The sequence below is a fragment of the Acomys russatus genome, chromosome 32 (assembly GCF_903995435.1).
Source record: "Acomys russatus chromosome 32, mAcoRus1.1, whole genome shotgun sequence".
Classification (NCBI taxonomy): domain Eukaryota; kingdom Metazoa; phylum Chordata; class Mammalia; order Rodentia; family Muridae; genus Acomys; species Acomys russatus.
In genome coordinates this window covers 29,875,696-29,893,487 of record NC_067168.1, presented here as the reverse complement: position 1 = coordinate 29,893,487, position 17,792 = coordinate 29,875,696, and the positions used below count along the sequence as shown (strand labels likewise).

General features: G+C 40.9%; 1 protein-coding gene across 1 annotated transcript in view; it reads right to left on the bottom strand.

The window, feature by feature from the left end:
* The window catches only part of Topbp1 (DNA topoisomerase II binding protein 1), a 50,178-nt gene that overhangs the window by 21,669 nt on the left and 10,717 nt on the right, over positions 1–17,792 (bottom strand). Inside the window, exons 8-17 of the mRNA XM_051140048.1 lie at positions 16,672–16,838; positions 15,013–15,176; positions 14,633–14,880; positions 12,356–12,741; positions 11,240–11,412; positions 8,888–9,099; positions 6,241–6,527; positions 2,140–2,310; positions 1,944–2,053; positions 805–928 (exon numbers count right to left, since the gene is read on the bottom strand). Coding sequence (XP_050996005.1) covers positions 805–928; positions 1,944–2,053; positions 2,140–2,310; positions 6,241–6,527; positions 8,888–9,099; positions 11,240–11,412; positions 12,356–12,741; positions 14,633–14,880; positions 15,013–15,176; positions 16,672–16,838 — 2,042 coding nt within the window. The remainder of the gene's footprint in view (positions 1–804; positions 929–1,943; positions 2,054–2,139; positions 2,311–6,240; positions 6,528–8,887; positions 9,100–11,239; positions 11,413–12,355; positions 12,742–14,632; positions 14,881–15,012; positions 15,177–16,671; positions 16,839–17,792) is intronic.

Genomic DNA, 17,792 nt, shown 5'->3' with positions numbered 1-17,792 from the left:
GCTAAATCAACTCTCCTCAAATAGTATACAGTTTTCATATAATTTTTAAGTTGCATTTCTATGTATTTATATTATGTGGGGGGGGGGCAAAAGGTAGGGATGGTACGCATGTGGGGTGTGGAGGTCAGGAGACACCCTGTGGGAGTTGGTTCTCTCCTTCCACTGTGTGGGTCCCAGAAACCAAATTCGGGCTTGGTGGTAAGAGTCTTTACCTTCCAAGCCTTTTATTTTACCCACTCTTCATACAATTTTCAACGAGGTAAAGAAATCAGAATAAAAGTATTAATTTTTTAAAAAAGATTTATTTATTTTTTATTATGTATAAAGTGTTCTGCTTGCATGTACACCTGCATACCAAAAGAAGGCACCAGATCTCATTATAGATGGTTGTGAGCCACCATGTGGTTGCTGGGAATTGAACTCAGGACCTTTAGAAGAGCAGACAGTGCTCTTATTTGGTAAATATTTAAGGAATAAAAATCTTGAGTCCTGATGCTAAAACAACACAATCCTCATGTATGTATATCTGACCCACGCATAGCTCAGATCTTAAGAGTGCTCAAAGGCTCTTATGTTATGAGCACAGTCTGACTCCCTTGGGTGAGCCCTGGAAGGAAGCAGGTGACTCTGACCCCTTTCTGCCATCCCTCTTGCACTCCTCAGCCATGAAGTGAGCACTTATTGCCATGACATGTCACCACCATTAGCCAAGTTATCAAATTCGCATTCACTGAAATTGGCTTGTGCTCTGAAACGTTTGTACATTTTCAACCAAGTAAGAAGGGACGGAGAAGCACCGCCTACCTCTAAAAGCCAATGCTCAGAAACAATATGCACCCCTCTTTCTTTTGCAGATTTGTACTCTCGATTATTATCATTTGCCCGACCCTGATAAATGAAATGAGTCACCGTCTCATCAAAACTCCACCTGAAACAACCAAAATGATAAAAGGAATGACTGAGGGAAACAGCAGTCCACTCCAAACAGAATATTCTGACATGCAAAACTCAAAGAACTAGAAGCTAAGCAAGAATAATAAAACGGCAGGTTTTGACAAATGTTAGTGGCTCCATTTCCAGGTATGCAGTGTAGGAAGAATACTTTAAAAATGCTTTCACTTTGTTTTATGATGTTAATCACTTTTTAATTACAATCAAAAGCATTTTCAAATTACTAAAACTTAGTCATGCACAGTGGCATACGGCTATAATCCCAGCACTAAGGAAGGCAGGGACAGGTGGATCTCTGTAAGTTTGAGGCCAGCGTGGTCTACAAAGCTACAAAGTCCAGGACAGCAAAGGCTACACAGAGAAATACCACAAAAACAAAAACAAAATCAAATTACTGAAACTTAAGGCATCCAAATCCACTGTCCCATCACTGGCCACCACCTTGATTATTTATTCTATTCCTCATCACAAACTGTCTCTGTGTCTCTTTCTCTGTGTTGAGAATTGAGCCCGGGCAAAAACTCTACCACAGCTTAAGAAAACAGTGGAGACAGGATCTCACTATGTAGCCCTAGCTGTCCTGGAACTCACTATGTCCACCCTCACAGAGATCCACTTGCATCTGCCTCCAAAGTGCTGCGATTAATGAAGTGTACCACCATGCTCTGCCAAGATACACTAAAAAAAATTTAAACAAACTAAAATGTTTTTAATGGCCATTTTAATCCAGGAGGGCTTGCTACTCACAGGAAATCACTAAGGTAGAAATGAATTCAGTCAGTCCGGAGTTTAAACTCCATGAAGGTACAACTACTCTCAACTATGCTGCCCATTCATGGATCACGAGCTTCCAGACCAGCTTCACAAGTATGTGTTGGATGTATGAACTATCGGAATGAACTGCTGTGTGGGGAGTAAGGCTTCTCATAAATGAACACAAGGCCTTTGGTTCCCTGAGCTGGGCAGTGTCACCAACATAAAGCTGTGCCTACCTGTACTCTGCTCCCAGTGAGGCTGCAGTCCCATTTAGCTCACTCTGCTTTTTACTGAGCTTTTTACTCACACACACCACAACTTTGTCAAGTGGTTTCGGAGCTTCTTCCTGTATAGGGAGAAATAAACAGGTCAGCCATGGTTCTTTGGCGGGCATGAGGGACATCTTCCACTTAATAAGAAAACCATGCCTACCTTCTCTGAAAGGGCACCCTGCAGCTGAGGGCTAGCAGAGAGACTGTCGGGGTTTCGGGAACTGTTTGCCAAAGCCACCTTCAGGTTTCTGACAATGACTTCCGAGAGTGGAGAGCTCAGTTTCCTCTTCTGCCTGGCAGCATTTGGGGTTTCCAAGGCTGCAAGTGCATCCTGTGTTTAAAAGGCAGAAAGAAAAGGAAACAAAGACAAATAAAAACCAAAAAAAGAGGAGAGAGGAAGAAGGGGATGTAAGAGGGAAAGAGAGAAAGTAGGGAGGAAAAGGGAAAAGAGATTATATCTTTGACCTCCTCTTTTTCTCTCAAATAATAAAAAGCATTAACTATAACTTATATTTTTATACTATAAAGAAAAAAAATTCCATATCCTTCACCAAGCATTAAATATGGAGGTGGAGAGATGCCTCAGTAGCCAAGAGCACCCTTCCAGCGGACGCAGGGAATCAATCACCAGTGCCTACAGGCAGTTCACAACTATATGTAACACCAGTTCCAGGGGATCGGACACCCTCTGGTTTTCATGGTCAGCAGGCATACTCGTGATGTACAGACATGCATGTAGGCAAAACAACCATATACATAAAAATATAGATTTAAAAAACAGTTAAACAAAACTATTATGCTTACTTACCTTTTCAGCAGTACATATCACATTTACTTGAGTTAAAATTGCAATTACATAAAGGACCTCAAACCAAAATGAACGCAGATAGAAACGAGTAAGAAAGGATGGGCATAAGAAAGAAATTCACTTTAAGAATAGGTAAAAATGCCGGGCGTGGTGGCACACACCTTTAATCCCAGCACTTGGGATGCAGAAGCAGGTAGATCGCTGTGAGTTCAAGGCCAGCCTGGTCTACAAAGGGAGTCCAGGACAGGCAAGGCTACACAGAGAAACCTTGTCTTGGAAAAAAAAAAAAAATAGGTAAAAAGTCAGAATGAGCCAAGAACCAAAAAACTCTTCAAAGGCTCAGAGGGAGAGGAGGGTTGAGAAGGGGACATGCCCCTTTCCGACCACCCAGGTGACAAAACTCAGAGCCAACCAGGGCTGCACTGGAAGCTGGAAGTGGGCAAGCATCTGACACCTTCATCAACAGGCAGCTGTTCCTGAGTCCCACCAAGGAAAGTTCTAACAGGCTTCATGACAATGGGTGGTGATACATAGACAGTAGACTGATGCCTCCCTCTCATCTGGGATTTCTGCAGACTACACTGGAGGAATCCACTCTGCTATGCTCCTCATGATGATACCAAGAAATGCATAACTGATCACAAAGATACAAAAGTTCAAAACGAAGTTCTTGAGAAGAGCTTCTTCTGTCTGTGTGAGTAACAAAAGTAACACACCTCAAGAGGGAAAGGTCATAAGAGATGTGAACAAATGTGATCAGGAATATAAGTTCATAAACTTTAATACCCAGATCACATAAAAGACACTATGAAAAGACGTGGACAGTCAATGGAGAGGGCTCGCTGCCTTGAAACTATCTTCTAAGATTCAGAGAGGCTAGAAAGGAGAGGAGGGAATTGGTGGAAAAGTCACCGCTACAGATGGAACTAAGTAGGGATTTACTAGCTAGTTACCAAAACGGCAGATGATCAACACAATGTGTGGCTTGTGCTGGGCTATAGCTCAACTGGGAGAGTGCTACACAGCAGGCACAAAGCCCTGGGCCACTCTCCAGCATCATACACATTAAGCATAGTGATGAGCACCTAGGTTTAGGTAGCAAGCCAACCAGGGCTATCTATACAGTAAAACTTTTAAAATCTAATAAAAAGCCAGGCATAGTGGTATATGTTTTTAATCCCAGTAGTCAGCAGGCAGAGGCAGGTGGATCTCTGAATTCAAGGGCAGTATATAACTCAGACCTTATCTCAAAAAAGGTGTGGGAATTCTATACTACATACCAAAAGAGGGGAATCAAGCAAGCATAATATAAATGTATATAATGCAAGTATAAATTAATACATGTAAGTACATGTACATGTAAGTACAAAATAATATATGACAAAACTGAGCTAAAGATAAGATAGTGAAGACTGAAATCCTAGAAACTGAGCAGACAGCTCTCAAGCCAAAAAGCATTAAACAGTTCATGATAGTTTATAATATCAAAAGCCACATTCTACATTCTGACTAATGAAAGTCATGCATATCAGCATGTCAACTCACATAGCAACTACATAGTAAAAGTAAAAGCCATGCGAGATTTTGGAAGAAAAGAATTACCAGCACAAGAAACTTACAAACATCACTTAATATATAGAAAATGTAAATAAAAACATTATTAGGAAAGAATGTGAAAGATTTAAGTAATCAAGAAGTTACATCTTTCATATAAATATATTGAATATATATAAAACACTACACCTTAGATAAAAGAAAATATCATCTCATGATAAATGAATTAACTACAGTTATATAGAACATGGGCAAATCTCCACAATAGAGGCTAAACAAATCCAACAAACAAATTCAAAATAGGACTTTATAACTGCTTCTATGAAAGCCAAGACCAAGTATAACAGAGCTCTGACAAACTGTGGGGAGGGAGCCACTGCTATAAGATGCAATCAATAGGAAGCAGCACGCAGAAGGGCAAACAGTATCAGCAACTCTACCTGAACATGCACGGTGGCTTCCCAAGGGTTACACACTGTTTCACTTAGCATTCCTTCATTTACTATTTAAGGGATCTGTGAACTGTGCAACTTAAGAAGTTGTCTGCTCGGAGAGGCAGAAGCAGGTGGATCACTGTGAGTTCGAGTCCAGCCTGGTCTACAAAGCAAGTCCAGGCCAGCCAAGGCTACACAGAGAAGCCCTGTCTCGAAAAATAAGCTAGATAGATAGATAGACAGACAGACAGACAGACAGACAGACAGACAGACAGACAACATAATCCTATAAAAGGAAGGTAAAGCTCAAAAGAGTTCACGTGCATCAAAAGGCAGCATGAAGCAAGGTTGTCCTGACTCCAGAAGTTATGGCACCGAGACAGTGATTTTCCTCTGCTTAAGGCTCATGGGGCAGAACACACATCTCAGCACTTTGAAAGGGATTTTATGTAAAACTATAAGACTCTGCTTTTGTAGAAAGAAGCATTTTGTCTTTTATGAGAGCCACCAAAACTGGTAAGATTAAGAACAGACATTAGCATGGAAAAAACAGTCCTGGGTATCAGATTAATATTTATTTTCAGAAGATGAATAATCTGGCCCTAAATGCAGTAGTAAAAATACCTAAAATCCACTTGGTTTTCTTGTGGATTGAACGCAGGGTCCTCTCATATCTGCCAGGACAATATTCTACCAGACCTACCTCCACAACCCTATTTTAACAGCAAACAAAAATAAAAGTATTTTTTGTTATGAGGCAGGCCTTGAGCTCACTGTGTACACTAAACAAGTCTTAAACTTATTATGCTCCTCCTTGGCCTCTGAGTTACTGAGATTATAGGCAATACTACCAGGCCCAGGCAAAATGCCATTTCTTAATATTCCGTACAAAAATTAACAACATGTAAATAGGTTCAAAGATACAGAAATCCTAAGCATAGGTGGAGGAAAAAACAAAACAAAAAACCCAAACAAACAAAAGAACTATATTAGAGATGAAGGGAAACTATTTGAAAATGTTTTATTAATCTTTAATTTGTGAATAAATTTCAAAAGCTGTCACACTCCACTGTTCAGATTAAATAGAAAAACACTACTCATTTCCTCTAAGAGGAGTGACTGAAAAGTTAAGGTGACACTGGCTTTCAGAAAGCCCAAAGCACATTTATGCCATGCAGAACAAGCAGCGCCGTGTTTGTTAGCTGAAAGCTTAGAAGCCCTTTCATCCTATTACTTCACTTCAAGGTGATGCGTAGAGATTTAAATGATCTGCCTAGAACCGTGTTTACGAGCAAAATAGAACTTGAACCCTGAGTCCTAACTGCACACTGTATGTCGCCGCAGCTGTTATCTCAGCTCTCATCACCCATTTATTACCATCTTTGGAAGACTTTCTATGACAAACTTTGGTGGCAACGAGCAACTTGGGGCTCTACTTTTATAAAACTTCCCCTTTAAGCCTTACCGTCACATCAAAGGATGGCTTGAAAAGCTTGTCCTTGGACAGAAACTTGGACGGTGTGTCCAGGCGTAAGGAGGGCTCCTTCTTCAGGGGCTGTCCTGCTGCGGGAGGGGCAGAGTCCTGCCGACCATGCTGCGAGATGACAGCATGGAAAGCTTTACTCTGAAAGCGGTTCATGTCCAAGGGTGTAACAGCCATTTTTCTGTGAATTTCCGGGTGTGTGTCAGGAAGTGCTGGAGAATCTGGAATTGTAATCACACCATTTGGTATCTTTGTTTCTAATACTTGTTCTATAAATCGGAAAAATACACACACAAACAAAAACAAAACAAAAAAAACAAATGAGTCACTAGTGTAAGCATTTTTTCTCAAATGAAGCAAAATGACATTATATTTTATTACATTGTTCATACTGTCTCAGTACACTTTAATCCATAAGATTATATTCCTATTTCCCATGAAGCAAACCAGATAAACTTTTTTTTTTTTAATGGAGGAATTTTTTTTTTAATATTTATTTATTATGTATACAGTGCTCTGTCTCCATGTACACCTGCAGGCCAGAAGAGCATCAGGTCACATTATAGATGGTGGTGAGCCACCATGTGGTTGCTGAGAATTGAACTCAGGACCTCTGACAGAGCAGTCAGAGCTCTTAACTGCTGAGCCATCTCTCCAGCCCCCTAAACTTATTTTTTTAAGACAGGTGTCATATACTCTTGCAAGCGTACGTAACGTGTGACATTGCAGCAAAACACTGTCATCTACAAAGAGAACCCAGATATCAGGGTTTTTAAAAAACAGCAAAAAAAAAAAAAAAAAAAAAAAAACCAACAACAACAAAAACAGTTAATGATTCTGTGTTGGGCTGCACTCAGAGCCATCTTTGTATGAGTGCAGCCCACAGACAACAGACCAGACATGCTCCTGCCTCAGCCTCACAAGTGTTTGGCTTTATAGATGAGTGCCACAAATCCCTGCTTCCAGATGACATATTACAATATATGTTGGGGACTGGAGAGATGGCTCAGAGGGTTAAGTGCTTACTTTGTAAGAACAGAGACCTGGGTTCAGGTCTCTAGCACCCACATGAAAGTTCAGTGCAGTGGTGTAGGCAGGCAGAGCCCTAGAGTTCACCTCAAGTGAGCCCCAGGTTCAGTCTAAAGGCAAGGTGGAACATGACAGAGGAAGACACACAATGCTGACCTCTGGTCACACAGACATGCACATGCATACATCAGATACACGAATACAGATAAACACACACATAGACATAGATACATGTGTGCAAGTGTGCACAAATATATGAGTGCATGAATATATGTATTGAATTAGGCACACATTAAATGGAACAAATGACTATAAACACACACACACACACACACACACACACACACACACACACAAATTTATCAACCCAGCCAAGGCACTGTAAGAAGAAAATTCTAATCACATGTACTCAGAACTAAGTGTAGTTGAAGTTTTAGAAAGCCTACCTACTGAGATATCCTACCACCCAGGCTCACTGCTGTGGCAATCACATCCAACCTGGCTAGGTTAGTAGGTAACAGCTCTCAGGTGTTCCCAAGAGGTTGCCTGGCCTCTGCAGTACGCCCAGCAATGCAATTACTTAGCAAGGCTACTTGTATCCTCCCACTTCTGCCTTCTATTTTTGCTCAACATTAAACAAAACACTTGTGACTACTTCATGCCAGGTGCATTGTTAAACAATAAAAATAAAGATTTCCCAAGACTTGCGCAGTCCTTGCTTTTACAGAGTTTATAGTTTCGCAGAGACAGAAAAGCAAACCAGCCTCTTTAAGCAAGAAGAATCCCAAAAGGGGAAAAGCGCAAAGATAAGACAAGGCCATAACTGCTAAGTCAAAGACAGCATCTGTCCCAGAGAAATGCACACTCTAACTGAAGACAGAAGGAAGATAGCTGTGCTGCAGGCTTTGTGTCAGTAGACACAGGCTGGAGGCACTGGGAAGAGGGAAGCTCAAGAGAGTATGCCCACTAGATCGGCCTGTGGCCTGTTTTCTTGACTGATGGTTGATTGGGGGTGAGGGGCATTCACTGTGGGTGGTACACCCCTGGGCAGGTGGTCCCTGGATGATATAAGAAAGCAGACTGAGCGAACTGAGAAGTAAGGCAGTAAGCAGCACTCCTCCATGGCCTCTGCATCCGTTCCTGGACTTCCCTGGATGATGGACTACAAGTTGTAAAATGAGATAAATGCTTTCTTCCCCAAGCTGCTCTGGGTCATGGTGTCTTATCACAGCAATAGAAAGTAACTAAGACAGTAGACAAGTATTACATCTTGAAGTAACACGAAAAGGTCCAGATAAGAGCAAGAATGTAACATATTTGCTACACAGCATACTAGTGTGAGCCACAGAAGGAATCAACACAAGGTAGTTGCTCACACCTTTCACAACATGTGGTACAGTGGACACTAAGGGTCTGTGCTAAGGGCACATATCCATCTGGCCACCACTAACAACGCCCAACAAACATGCACAGGACCCACCACAAACAGCAAAAGAAATGAACTTCTCAAAGCAAGTTCTGGAACATTCAGATTTCAGAAGCCATCAAGTTGTAAACTACAAAAAAAGAAAGAAAGAAAGAAAGAAAGAAGAGTTCTAACCTTGTTTAGGTGCACTGTCAACCAGAAAAAGGTTTTCATCTGCTCTCTTTCCCGTTCTAGCAGTTTCTAAGAGCCATGAAACGGTCACTGCTGGCAAACTCCACTTCTTTGCAGCTTCATATTTAGAACCATTCGGTTCTTTCACTACAAGATGTGTACTTGCAAGCATGCCTTTCTTTGCATTGGATTTTCGAACAAAGAATTCTTGAACACTAAAATGTATATGGAAAAGAAAACAAATGATCACACATAATTAGAACAAACTTTATTTTACAACAGACTGGTTAACATCAAGAAAACATGCTCCAGGTGCATGATTTTAACCCCAGCACTCCAGAAACAGAAGTAGGCAGATCTCTGAGTTTGATCAAGGTCAGCCTGTTCTACAGAGTGAGTCAGGGCTACACAGAAAAAACATGTCTTGAACCACCACGCCCCCCTCACCAAAGAAAACAAAGGTAATAAGGTGTGTTTTCAATTATGCATGTATGCATGCATATGTGTATGTGCCTGTGGAGTCCAGAGGAGGGGTTGTGAGCAGCACCACATGGGCGTTGGGACGGGACCGTGGGTCCATACCCTTACCACCAGCCCATCAACCAGCCCCAGGACAGTGTGCCTCGAACTAAGCCAAGCCATTACCACTGCTTACTCTGGGATAAAAACATGCTGCCACATAAGACAAAAGACAAAAATGCCTCCTTAATTTTTAATCATTACATCCACCTGTCCTTTCCTACCAAAAGGAGGTACAAAACAATTTAAGGTATACAGTAATAGTTTAAAAATACATTATCTTTTTACTTGCTATAATTTCCCAAAGCATTTTCATATGTAACCTGAATTGATGGTATCAGTTTTATAAGTCTCAGTATTTTACAGGCAAGGAGAAAAAGTGAAATACATTAATGGAATATAGGAAGGGGCAGCCCAACACTTGAGACAAACAATTTAGCCTTTCCTGATTCTGGGTCTTATGGCCGATTTCCTGTCCTTTAGGATTGTGTTAATCTCCCAGTAGTATTGTTTGTTTGAGCCCATATTCAACATTAACAACCAATCCAAGTGGTGTGGGAGAGCTAATCGTGTGTATGAGGGAGCTTCAAGGAGGTTAGGGCAGGTTGTATGACCCACCCTAAATGTGCGAGGCTCGCTCCACGTGGCCTATGTTCATTGATTCCTCCCCTGTTCTCCTAGGACAGTTGTTCTCCACCTGTGGGTTGTGATCCCTTGCCAACTTCTATCTCCAAAAATTATTTACAGTAAGATTCATTAACAGGCCGGGCGTGGTGGCGCATACTTTTAATGCCAGCACTTGGGAAGCAGAGGCACGCAGATCGCTGTGAGTTCAAGGCCAGCCTGGTCAAAAAAGCATGTCTAGGATAGCCAAGATAACACAGAGAAACCTGTCTCAAAAACAAACAAACAAAAAAGAATCATTAATAGTAGCAAAATTATAGTTAAAGTAGTAATGAAAATAGTTTATGGCTTGGGTCTCTACAACATGAGGGTCTGTATTAAAGGGTCCCAGCATTAGGAGGGTTGAGAACCGCTGGTCCTAGGAAGAGACAGGTGCTCTACTTGGTATATCGACATTTTGCCTTCTGTGTGAGGACCACTCTACATGCAGGACTCTTCTTGTTTAATGCCTTTTGATCCGAAGTCAAACCTGTCTAACAGTAAAACTACAACCTCCCTTTCGTCTGTTATTACTTCTACCTTGGCCATCATTTCTTCCCAGAATGTTCGGAGTAAGCTGTTTATGCTCTTAATCTAAAAATATTCCCCACTAAATATGAAGTTGGTTGGTTGGTATGTGTTGCTATAGCTGGTTTCTACTCCTTTTCAAATGCTACCATATAATGAACAATTAGGGACGTTGAGCTACTTAAGGATTTTGTAGGTAAATTTTAAATTCCTTTATTTCCAAAATGTTCCTGTGTACCTTGCAAAGTGCTCCATTTGCATTTCTGGTTGAAACCAAAAGAAGCAATGGATGTACATTTAAAAGAAGAAAAAGAAAGAGGAGGAAGGAGAGGAGGAGGAAGGAGGAAGAAGAGGAGGCTTTGAAAGGCACAAGGTACCTTTCCTGGTGGCTAGGCCAATGAAAGAAATCATGCGTACAGCCTGAAAAGTCTGCCAGACATCCATCTAGTTTATACAGACCAGTACCTACCCAACAACCACACACACAAATCACAGGACACACTTTCCAGTAACTCAGAGCAAACAAAACACGATGTGGTTGGGGATGCCATAGTGGAGCCCTTGCTTAGCATGCACAAGGTCTCAGCTTGATGCCTAACACTCTGTGTACTTGAATGCAGCGGATAAGCTGAAAATATTACATACCTTGCTCCAAGATGACTTGCTAAGAATACCAAGGACTCTCTTTCTGCTCCAACACACTGACTAAATGAAATCACACAGTCCTCTAAAGGAGTCGTTCCCGACATAACTGAGACTGGTGTGAAGAGGGGATTCGACTTGGGATCAACTAACGTCTGGTTATCTATACACATGACCTTTGAAAACAAAAGCAATAAAGCAATCAAGTAAGAAACAAGTGGCCAGGAAAAGCTCACGTTACAATACTAGCAATTTTAATTTAAGGAAAAGAGAATTTTCTATCAACAAACTTGAATATGCTCATTCTCAGCACCTTCCAAATGATATTTGAAGAAATGCAGACATCAATTCTTTACATTTGCATATTAAATCAGTAAGATGTAGCAACTGGAAGTTACTTTAAATTTCACCTATTTTAATATTTTAGTTTAATGTTTTGTCTTCATTCTTTGAGATGTTAAAAAGTGCATGTTACATACTGGCTGCAGGATAAACAGTATGAAGTAAGAGGGGCTGCCATGACCTCCTGAAAATGAGGACCGGGCCCAAGGTGCTGGGATAGCAACTTCTGTACGTCAGGGTTAGAACCCAGAAGTACAGACTTTTACACTCTTTAAAAGATTGTTTTAGTTTTTATTTGTAATGTGTGTATGTATGTATGTGTAGTGAGGGTTTGTGTATGTGACTGCAGTGCCTGTGGAATCCTAAAGGAAGTGTCAGATCACCAAAAGCTAGAGTTACAGGATTAGGACCAAGGAGCCAAAGATTAAAAATTTTTTAAACTATAATCACTCTGTGTGTTTACAAAGACACTCAGGAGAACGTCTACACAAGTGAGAAGACAAGCATCTGAGAAGTAGGGAAAAAGTGAGGGAGTGAAAGAGAAAGGGTATACGCATGAGCACGTTTTGGGAGTTCCCTCCTTCCACCATGAGTTCTGGGGTTCAAGCTCAGGTGCCAGGCTTCCACAAGTGCCGTTATCCACTGGGCCACCTCACTGGTCTCCAGTTCCAGGATTTTAAAACTGCCTTTGCACAAACCAAATGCCAACTTAGGTAAAGCAAACAGCTTCAAAAGTAAACCCTGACTATTGGCTTTTGACTGTCAGATGTTTCTTACCAGCCATGTATTTGTAACAACTTCTCCCACAGTTGCTTCTACTTTACACCCCAGCAATGGAACCACGGCATAGTCAGCAACAGTTCTGCTGGGAAAGGACACAATCTTTCCAGCATGCTCTCTTATGACGTTCACAATATTACGTTCATTTTCAATACTAAAACCCAAAACCAGGAAACTCTTCTGGCTAAATAAGCCTTCCTCAGGAACTGTGGCGCCATCCAGGAGGCAATGACTGACAGATGACGGGTTTTCCTCTTGCACAGAAATGTGAGTGGAATCATCACAGGGCTCAACGTGAGTGGAATCATCACAGGGCTCAATGTGAGTAGAACTGCTGCAAGGCCCAACTTCAGGCTCCATAGCTTCAGATGGCTTAGTTTCAACTGGAAAACAAAAAGGCAGGTTTTCTATTTGACAATTTCTAGACTTAAGAGTTTATTTTCACAGGGTGTGGTGATGCACAGCTTGGATCCCAACACTTGGGAAACATAAGCAGGTGGATCTCTGTGAGTCCAGGGCAAACTGATTTGTACAGCTACTTCCAAACCAACCAAAACTATATAGCAATTTCCCAGCAAAGTCATTACTTTAGCAGAGTCTGATAACCATAACACTTCTAAGACTTGGGTTTAAATACACAAGAAAGAAGGCTCTGCACTCATCCCATCTTCAGGCTTACCCCAAATGCTACAAGTATCCCCATCTTCAATTAGAAAACACAACTGTCATGTTAGTTCTAAGTATGGAACTAGAGCAGAAATCCAAATTACCTAAAAATTATGACGGTCCAGTAGACGTGTGTTTTTGTTTTTTTAGTTTTTTGTTTTGCTTTGTTTTTGAGACAAGGTCTTTCTACCTAGTACTGACTGACCTGGAGCTTGTTATGTAGACCAGGCTGGCCTCAAGATCCTCCTGCCTCTGCCTTCCCAGTGTTGAAAGTAAAGGTGAGTGCCACTGAATAAAGTTAGAAAAATAATAAAAATGTTTGTTTCCCAGAATTAAACAATTACGATTCTATAAGCGCTGAAAGCTGTGTTATTTTTGTTTTTTGCTTTTTTTTTTCTCAAAAGACAGGGTTTCTCTGTGTAGCTTTGGCTGTCCTGGACTCACTTTGTAGACCAGGCTGGCCTTGAACGCACAGCGATCTGCCTCCCGAGTGCTGGGATTAAAGGCATGCCCCACCATGCCTACCTAGCTGTGTGTGTTATAGTGGCAACAGAGACCTACAAAGTAAATACACTTGATGAAGACTGAACTAGACATAGCCAGCCCTAATGGAATAGGCCTGTAGCACCAACTACTCAGAAGGCTTAGGCAAGAGGATTGCAAGTTCAAAACCCACCTGCCCTATGGAGAAGTCCAAGGCCAGACTAAGCCTTAAAACTAAAAATAAAAAGGTAACAGCTCAATAATAGAGCCTATGCCTGGGTCATGCCTCAGCATTGCAATAGAGAAACAAGTAAGTAACCTACATACAAAATTCAAAGAATCATATGTAGACACCTCTACATGACAAACTATACAGAAAACCAGGAGGGACTTTACAGGAGGCTCTTGGCACAGGGGTAATGCTCTACTTTCATAAATAGATAATATGTTATTTTTCATCACAGAATTCTATCTTTTTGCTATCAAATATTCCACAACACACTTTAAAAAGAAGAAAGATTAATTCGTTGTTGATAATCTACCTTACCACACGGATGAAACTACATGCTGAGACAGCAGTACCAAGAACAGCACTGAACGCATGAAAGGCTTCCCACAGCCCAGTCAGAATGTGCTCATTACAAGCTTATGCTATTACAATCCACACACAGGTGTCAGAGAGATGGCTCGGCGGTTAAAAGCAGGAACAGCTCTTACAAAGGACTTGAGTTCTATTCCAAGCATCCATGTTAGACACAGATGCCTGTAACTCTAGTTCCATGATGACCTCACCTCTGACCTCAGGAACTGGCTCTCTCTCTCCCGTGTCTCTCTCTCTCTCTCTCTCACACACACTCACACACACACACACACACACACACACACACACACAATTAATAAACAAACAAAAAGGTCCATATTCAAACCAAGCATAGAGCTAATGAGAAAGCGAGTGAGATGATTAAATGATTTGGAGTGTGATGGCCTTGCTTAGCTAGAAAGAACTGGAAAAGTTACATATCTAAACATTTTTGGAAAAAAGGTTCATTTAAAGAAAAACCTTGGCAGATGACATGCATTTATACAGTACTTCCTAATTATAAATGCTAATCAACTATTTCTTACCTGTTGTGGAGTCATTATTTACATACTGAGCAAGTATCTCCTCATCAGCTAGCTGGAGCGCCTCACTAGGAACACAGTCTTTCTTAGAGAATGTGCCACTCTTCTCTAAGACAGCTGTCTGGTTTTCATGCTGATCTGAAACTGGAATTCCAGCTGGCTGGTAGTTAGCGTGGATATACGGCTCCTCAGGGAGTAGATATCCTTTACTAAAACATTCCAGCAACCACTTTGCTCCCACTACATGAGGCCTACAACAAGAGCACCCAGTTAAGCTCCAGGGTAAGTGAAGAAGACCCATTATCCCACATGCCATGTGTCCCCAAGCTGCAGGCATGCAAATTTAACCCAAATCCGAGTTCTGAATTAAAGACTGACAGGACCTGTGAGATGATTTGCTCCAAAACTGCCTCAGGTCATCCTCATAATCGCCCACAATTACATGAGTTATATCTTCACTGAGTTGATTAAATCGAACTCCACCTCCATTGTTAATAAGCCTTCGCAGCTTATCTAGTTTTCTGCCACTAAAACCACAAAGATAGATCTGCAAAAAAAAGATTTGCTTGGATTAACATATTCAAGCCTTTTTATAAGCAGAAGAAATACAAAAGAAAACTGTATCCACTGTGTATAAATAAGACACTTCATATACATTTTGGGATATGTAATAAGTGAAATATATTGTCTGAAACTAATACGTGTATACATACATACATATATTGGCAGCTAGCAAACCCCTGGAATCTGCTGCCTTCCTGACCCAGTGCTGGACACCATCACTTACAACTCTTACATGGTGCTGGGGATCCAATCCCAACCTCCATGCTTTCACAGCAAGTGCCTGACCCACACAGCCATCTCCTCAGCCTGAAATTGGTAATTTTAATCATTTGTTTACAGTCCCTTAGCACCATTACCTCTCAATAGATACCTAAAGGAGGGTTGAGGCCTCAAGTAAATTAGAAGACAGACTTTAACATCTTTTAAATTTTGGTGCACAACGTACTAATATATTTCTATTTTGTATGTGTGTGAACATGCACACACATGTCATAATATATACGTGGAGGTCAGAGGACAAGGAACACAGTCTCTCCTTCTACATTATAGGTGCCAGGAATGGGATGTAAGTCATCAGGCTTGGTGCGTGGCAGAGCTATTGCTAATATGCTGACAGCTTCTTACATTGTAAAGGAATGACATCTTGTGAATGTGAGCAATTACAAAGTTACACTGTAGTTCACTGTGAACACAGAGTACCCACGCTTCCCTGCATATTGTAAGCTAGTGCTGATCAACCATAAGACCTGAACAAATTCTTTAAGGCTCTGAGTCAACTCATTCCCTTATGTCTGTTTTTCCTGCAATTTCTTTGCTAGTTGAATTAATCAAAAATAGCAAGTCAAAGAGCTGAGCACAGTGCTTTGAAGAAACATGTTGAAGAAGCGGGGTTTTTAAATATGAGGGTATATGTTTAAGCTAATTTAACTAACAAATGTTTTTTTTTTTCACTCCTTTTAAAAACTTCAAAAATGACAATCTATTTCCATTATGTCCCAAACCATCACCATTACTAGAATACATCCTAATAAAAATTAGATATCAGCTACTTTACACATGGAAAGAAAAATTCAAAGTTACATCAAGAATTAGTATGTTCTAAGATCAAAGAAAAGAGAGTACATAAAGTCTCTTTCTGTCTCACCAGCAAGTTGATAAATCTTAGAAAGATAATTGGCCCTTAAAAATAAAATATTTTTTATGTAAGTGGTAAGATTTCAAGCAGAGTTGAGGAGTAAGATGAACTTTGAAGAATAACAGATGAAGCTACATGGCATGCAGACTCATGACGTCAGCAGTCTTCCTTTAGTGGCGGGTCTGTTTCCACAGACAATGAACAAGTCCAACTATGAGGGGTCTTCAGAGTCAGACTAAGAGGTGTGTGTGTGTCTGGAACTCGCTGCACAACCCAAGCTGACCCTCCACTCAGGGCTGAGGATTCCCAGCCCTTCTGGATGTGTTAACATATGCAGGCATACCCGACAGCCATCTAATAGATCTTCAGGTGCTTGAAACACACTGATGTCCAGATTCTCTAGGTTTTCCACTGTACAGTCAAGTTTGCTAGTAGTTGAAGTGAACATTGTTTCATTTACACAGCTGCCATTTATGTTGGATATATGGCTGACATCTGCAAGAGTGCGACCTACGTATGTAAAAGGAAATGATAAACTCATGAGGTAAAAGAGTCATTACATGTTTCCTTATAAGCTTCCTAATAAATGGATAGGAACAATTTATAAAGATCCTGAAACCTTAGTGACAAAGTATGAGAGTTAAGGCCAGGCATGGTAGCGCATGCCGTTAACCCAGCACTCAGGAGGCAGAGGCAGGAGGATCACTGTGAGTTCAAGCCAGCCTGGTCTACAAAGTGAGTCCAGGACAGCTAAGGCTATATAGAGAAACCCTGTTATATTAAAAAAAAAAAAAAAACTAGAAGGGAAAAAAAGAAAATTAAGTTTAATCATTAAAATGAAATTATATTTAATATCTCTTTAAAGTAGCTTAAATCCCGTAAAAATGTACAGCTTTAAGGCCGAAGAAGCTTACATTTGAAAAAAAAAATTATAGGAAGACTTTGCTAAATGACACTTCCAAAATAAAGGATCAGTATTGACTGAATACACTAGCCAAGCTAAAATATTAGACCATCACAAAGGGGGTCAGGAACTTTCATTTTTAAGTTTTAGAAGCTGTCTCTATTACTAGCGGGTGTGGGTGGAGGTGCACAGCTGGCACAGATTCCTGTGGAGGTCAAAGGGCAAAGCTGTGGAGTTGCTTCTCTCCTTCCAGCTTTTCATGGTTCTAGGGACTCAGGCTGTCGCGTTTACATATCAAAGCACTTTAGCTGCTATTACATTCTGAGCTTTTCAGTTTGGTTTTGTTTTTGAAACAAGGTCTCTCTATGATCTATACCAGTGGTTCTCAACCTGCGGATCTAGGCCCTTTGTGAGTCAACAACCCTTTCACAGGGGTCACATAAGACCACTGTAAAATTTGCATTACAATTCACAACAGTAGCAAAATTACAGTTATGAAATAGCAACAAAAATAATTTTATGGTGGGGGGGGTCACCACAACATGAGGAACTGTATTAAA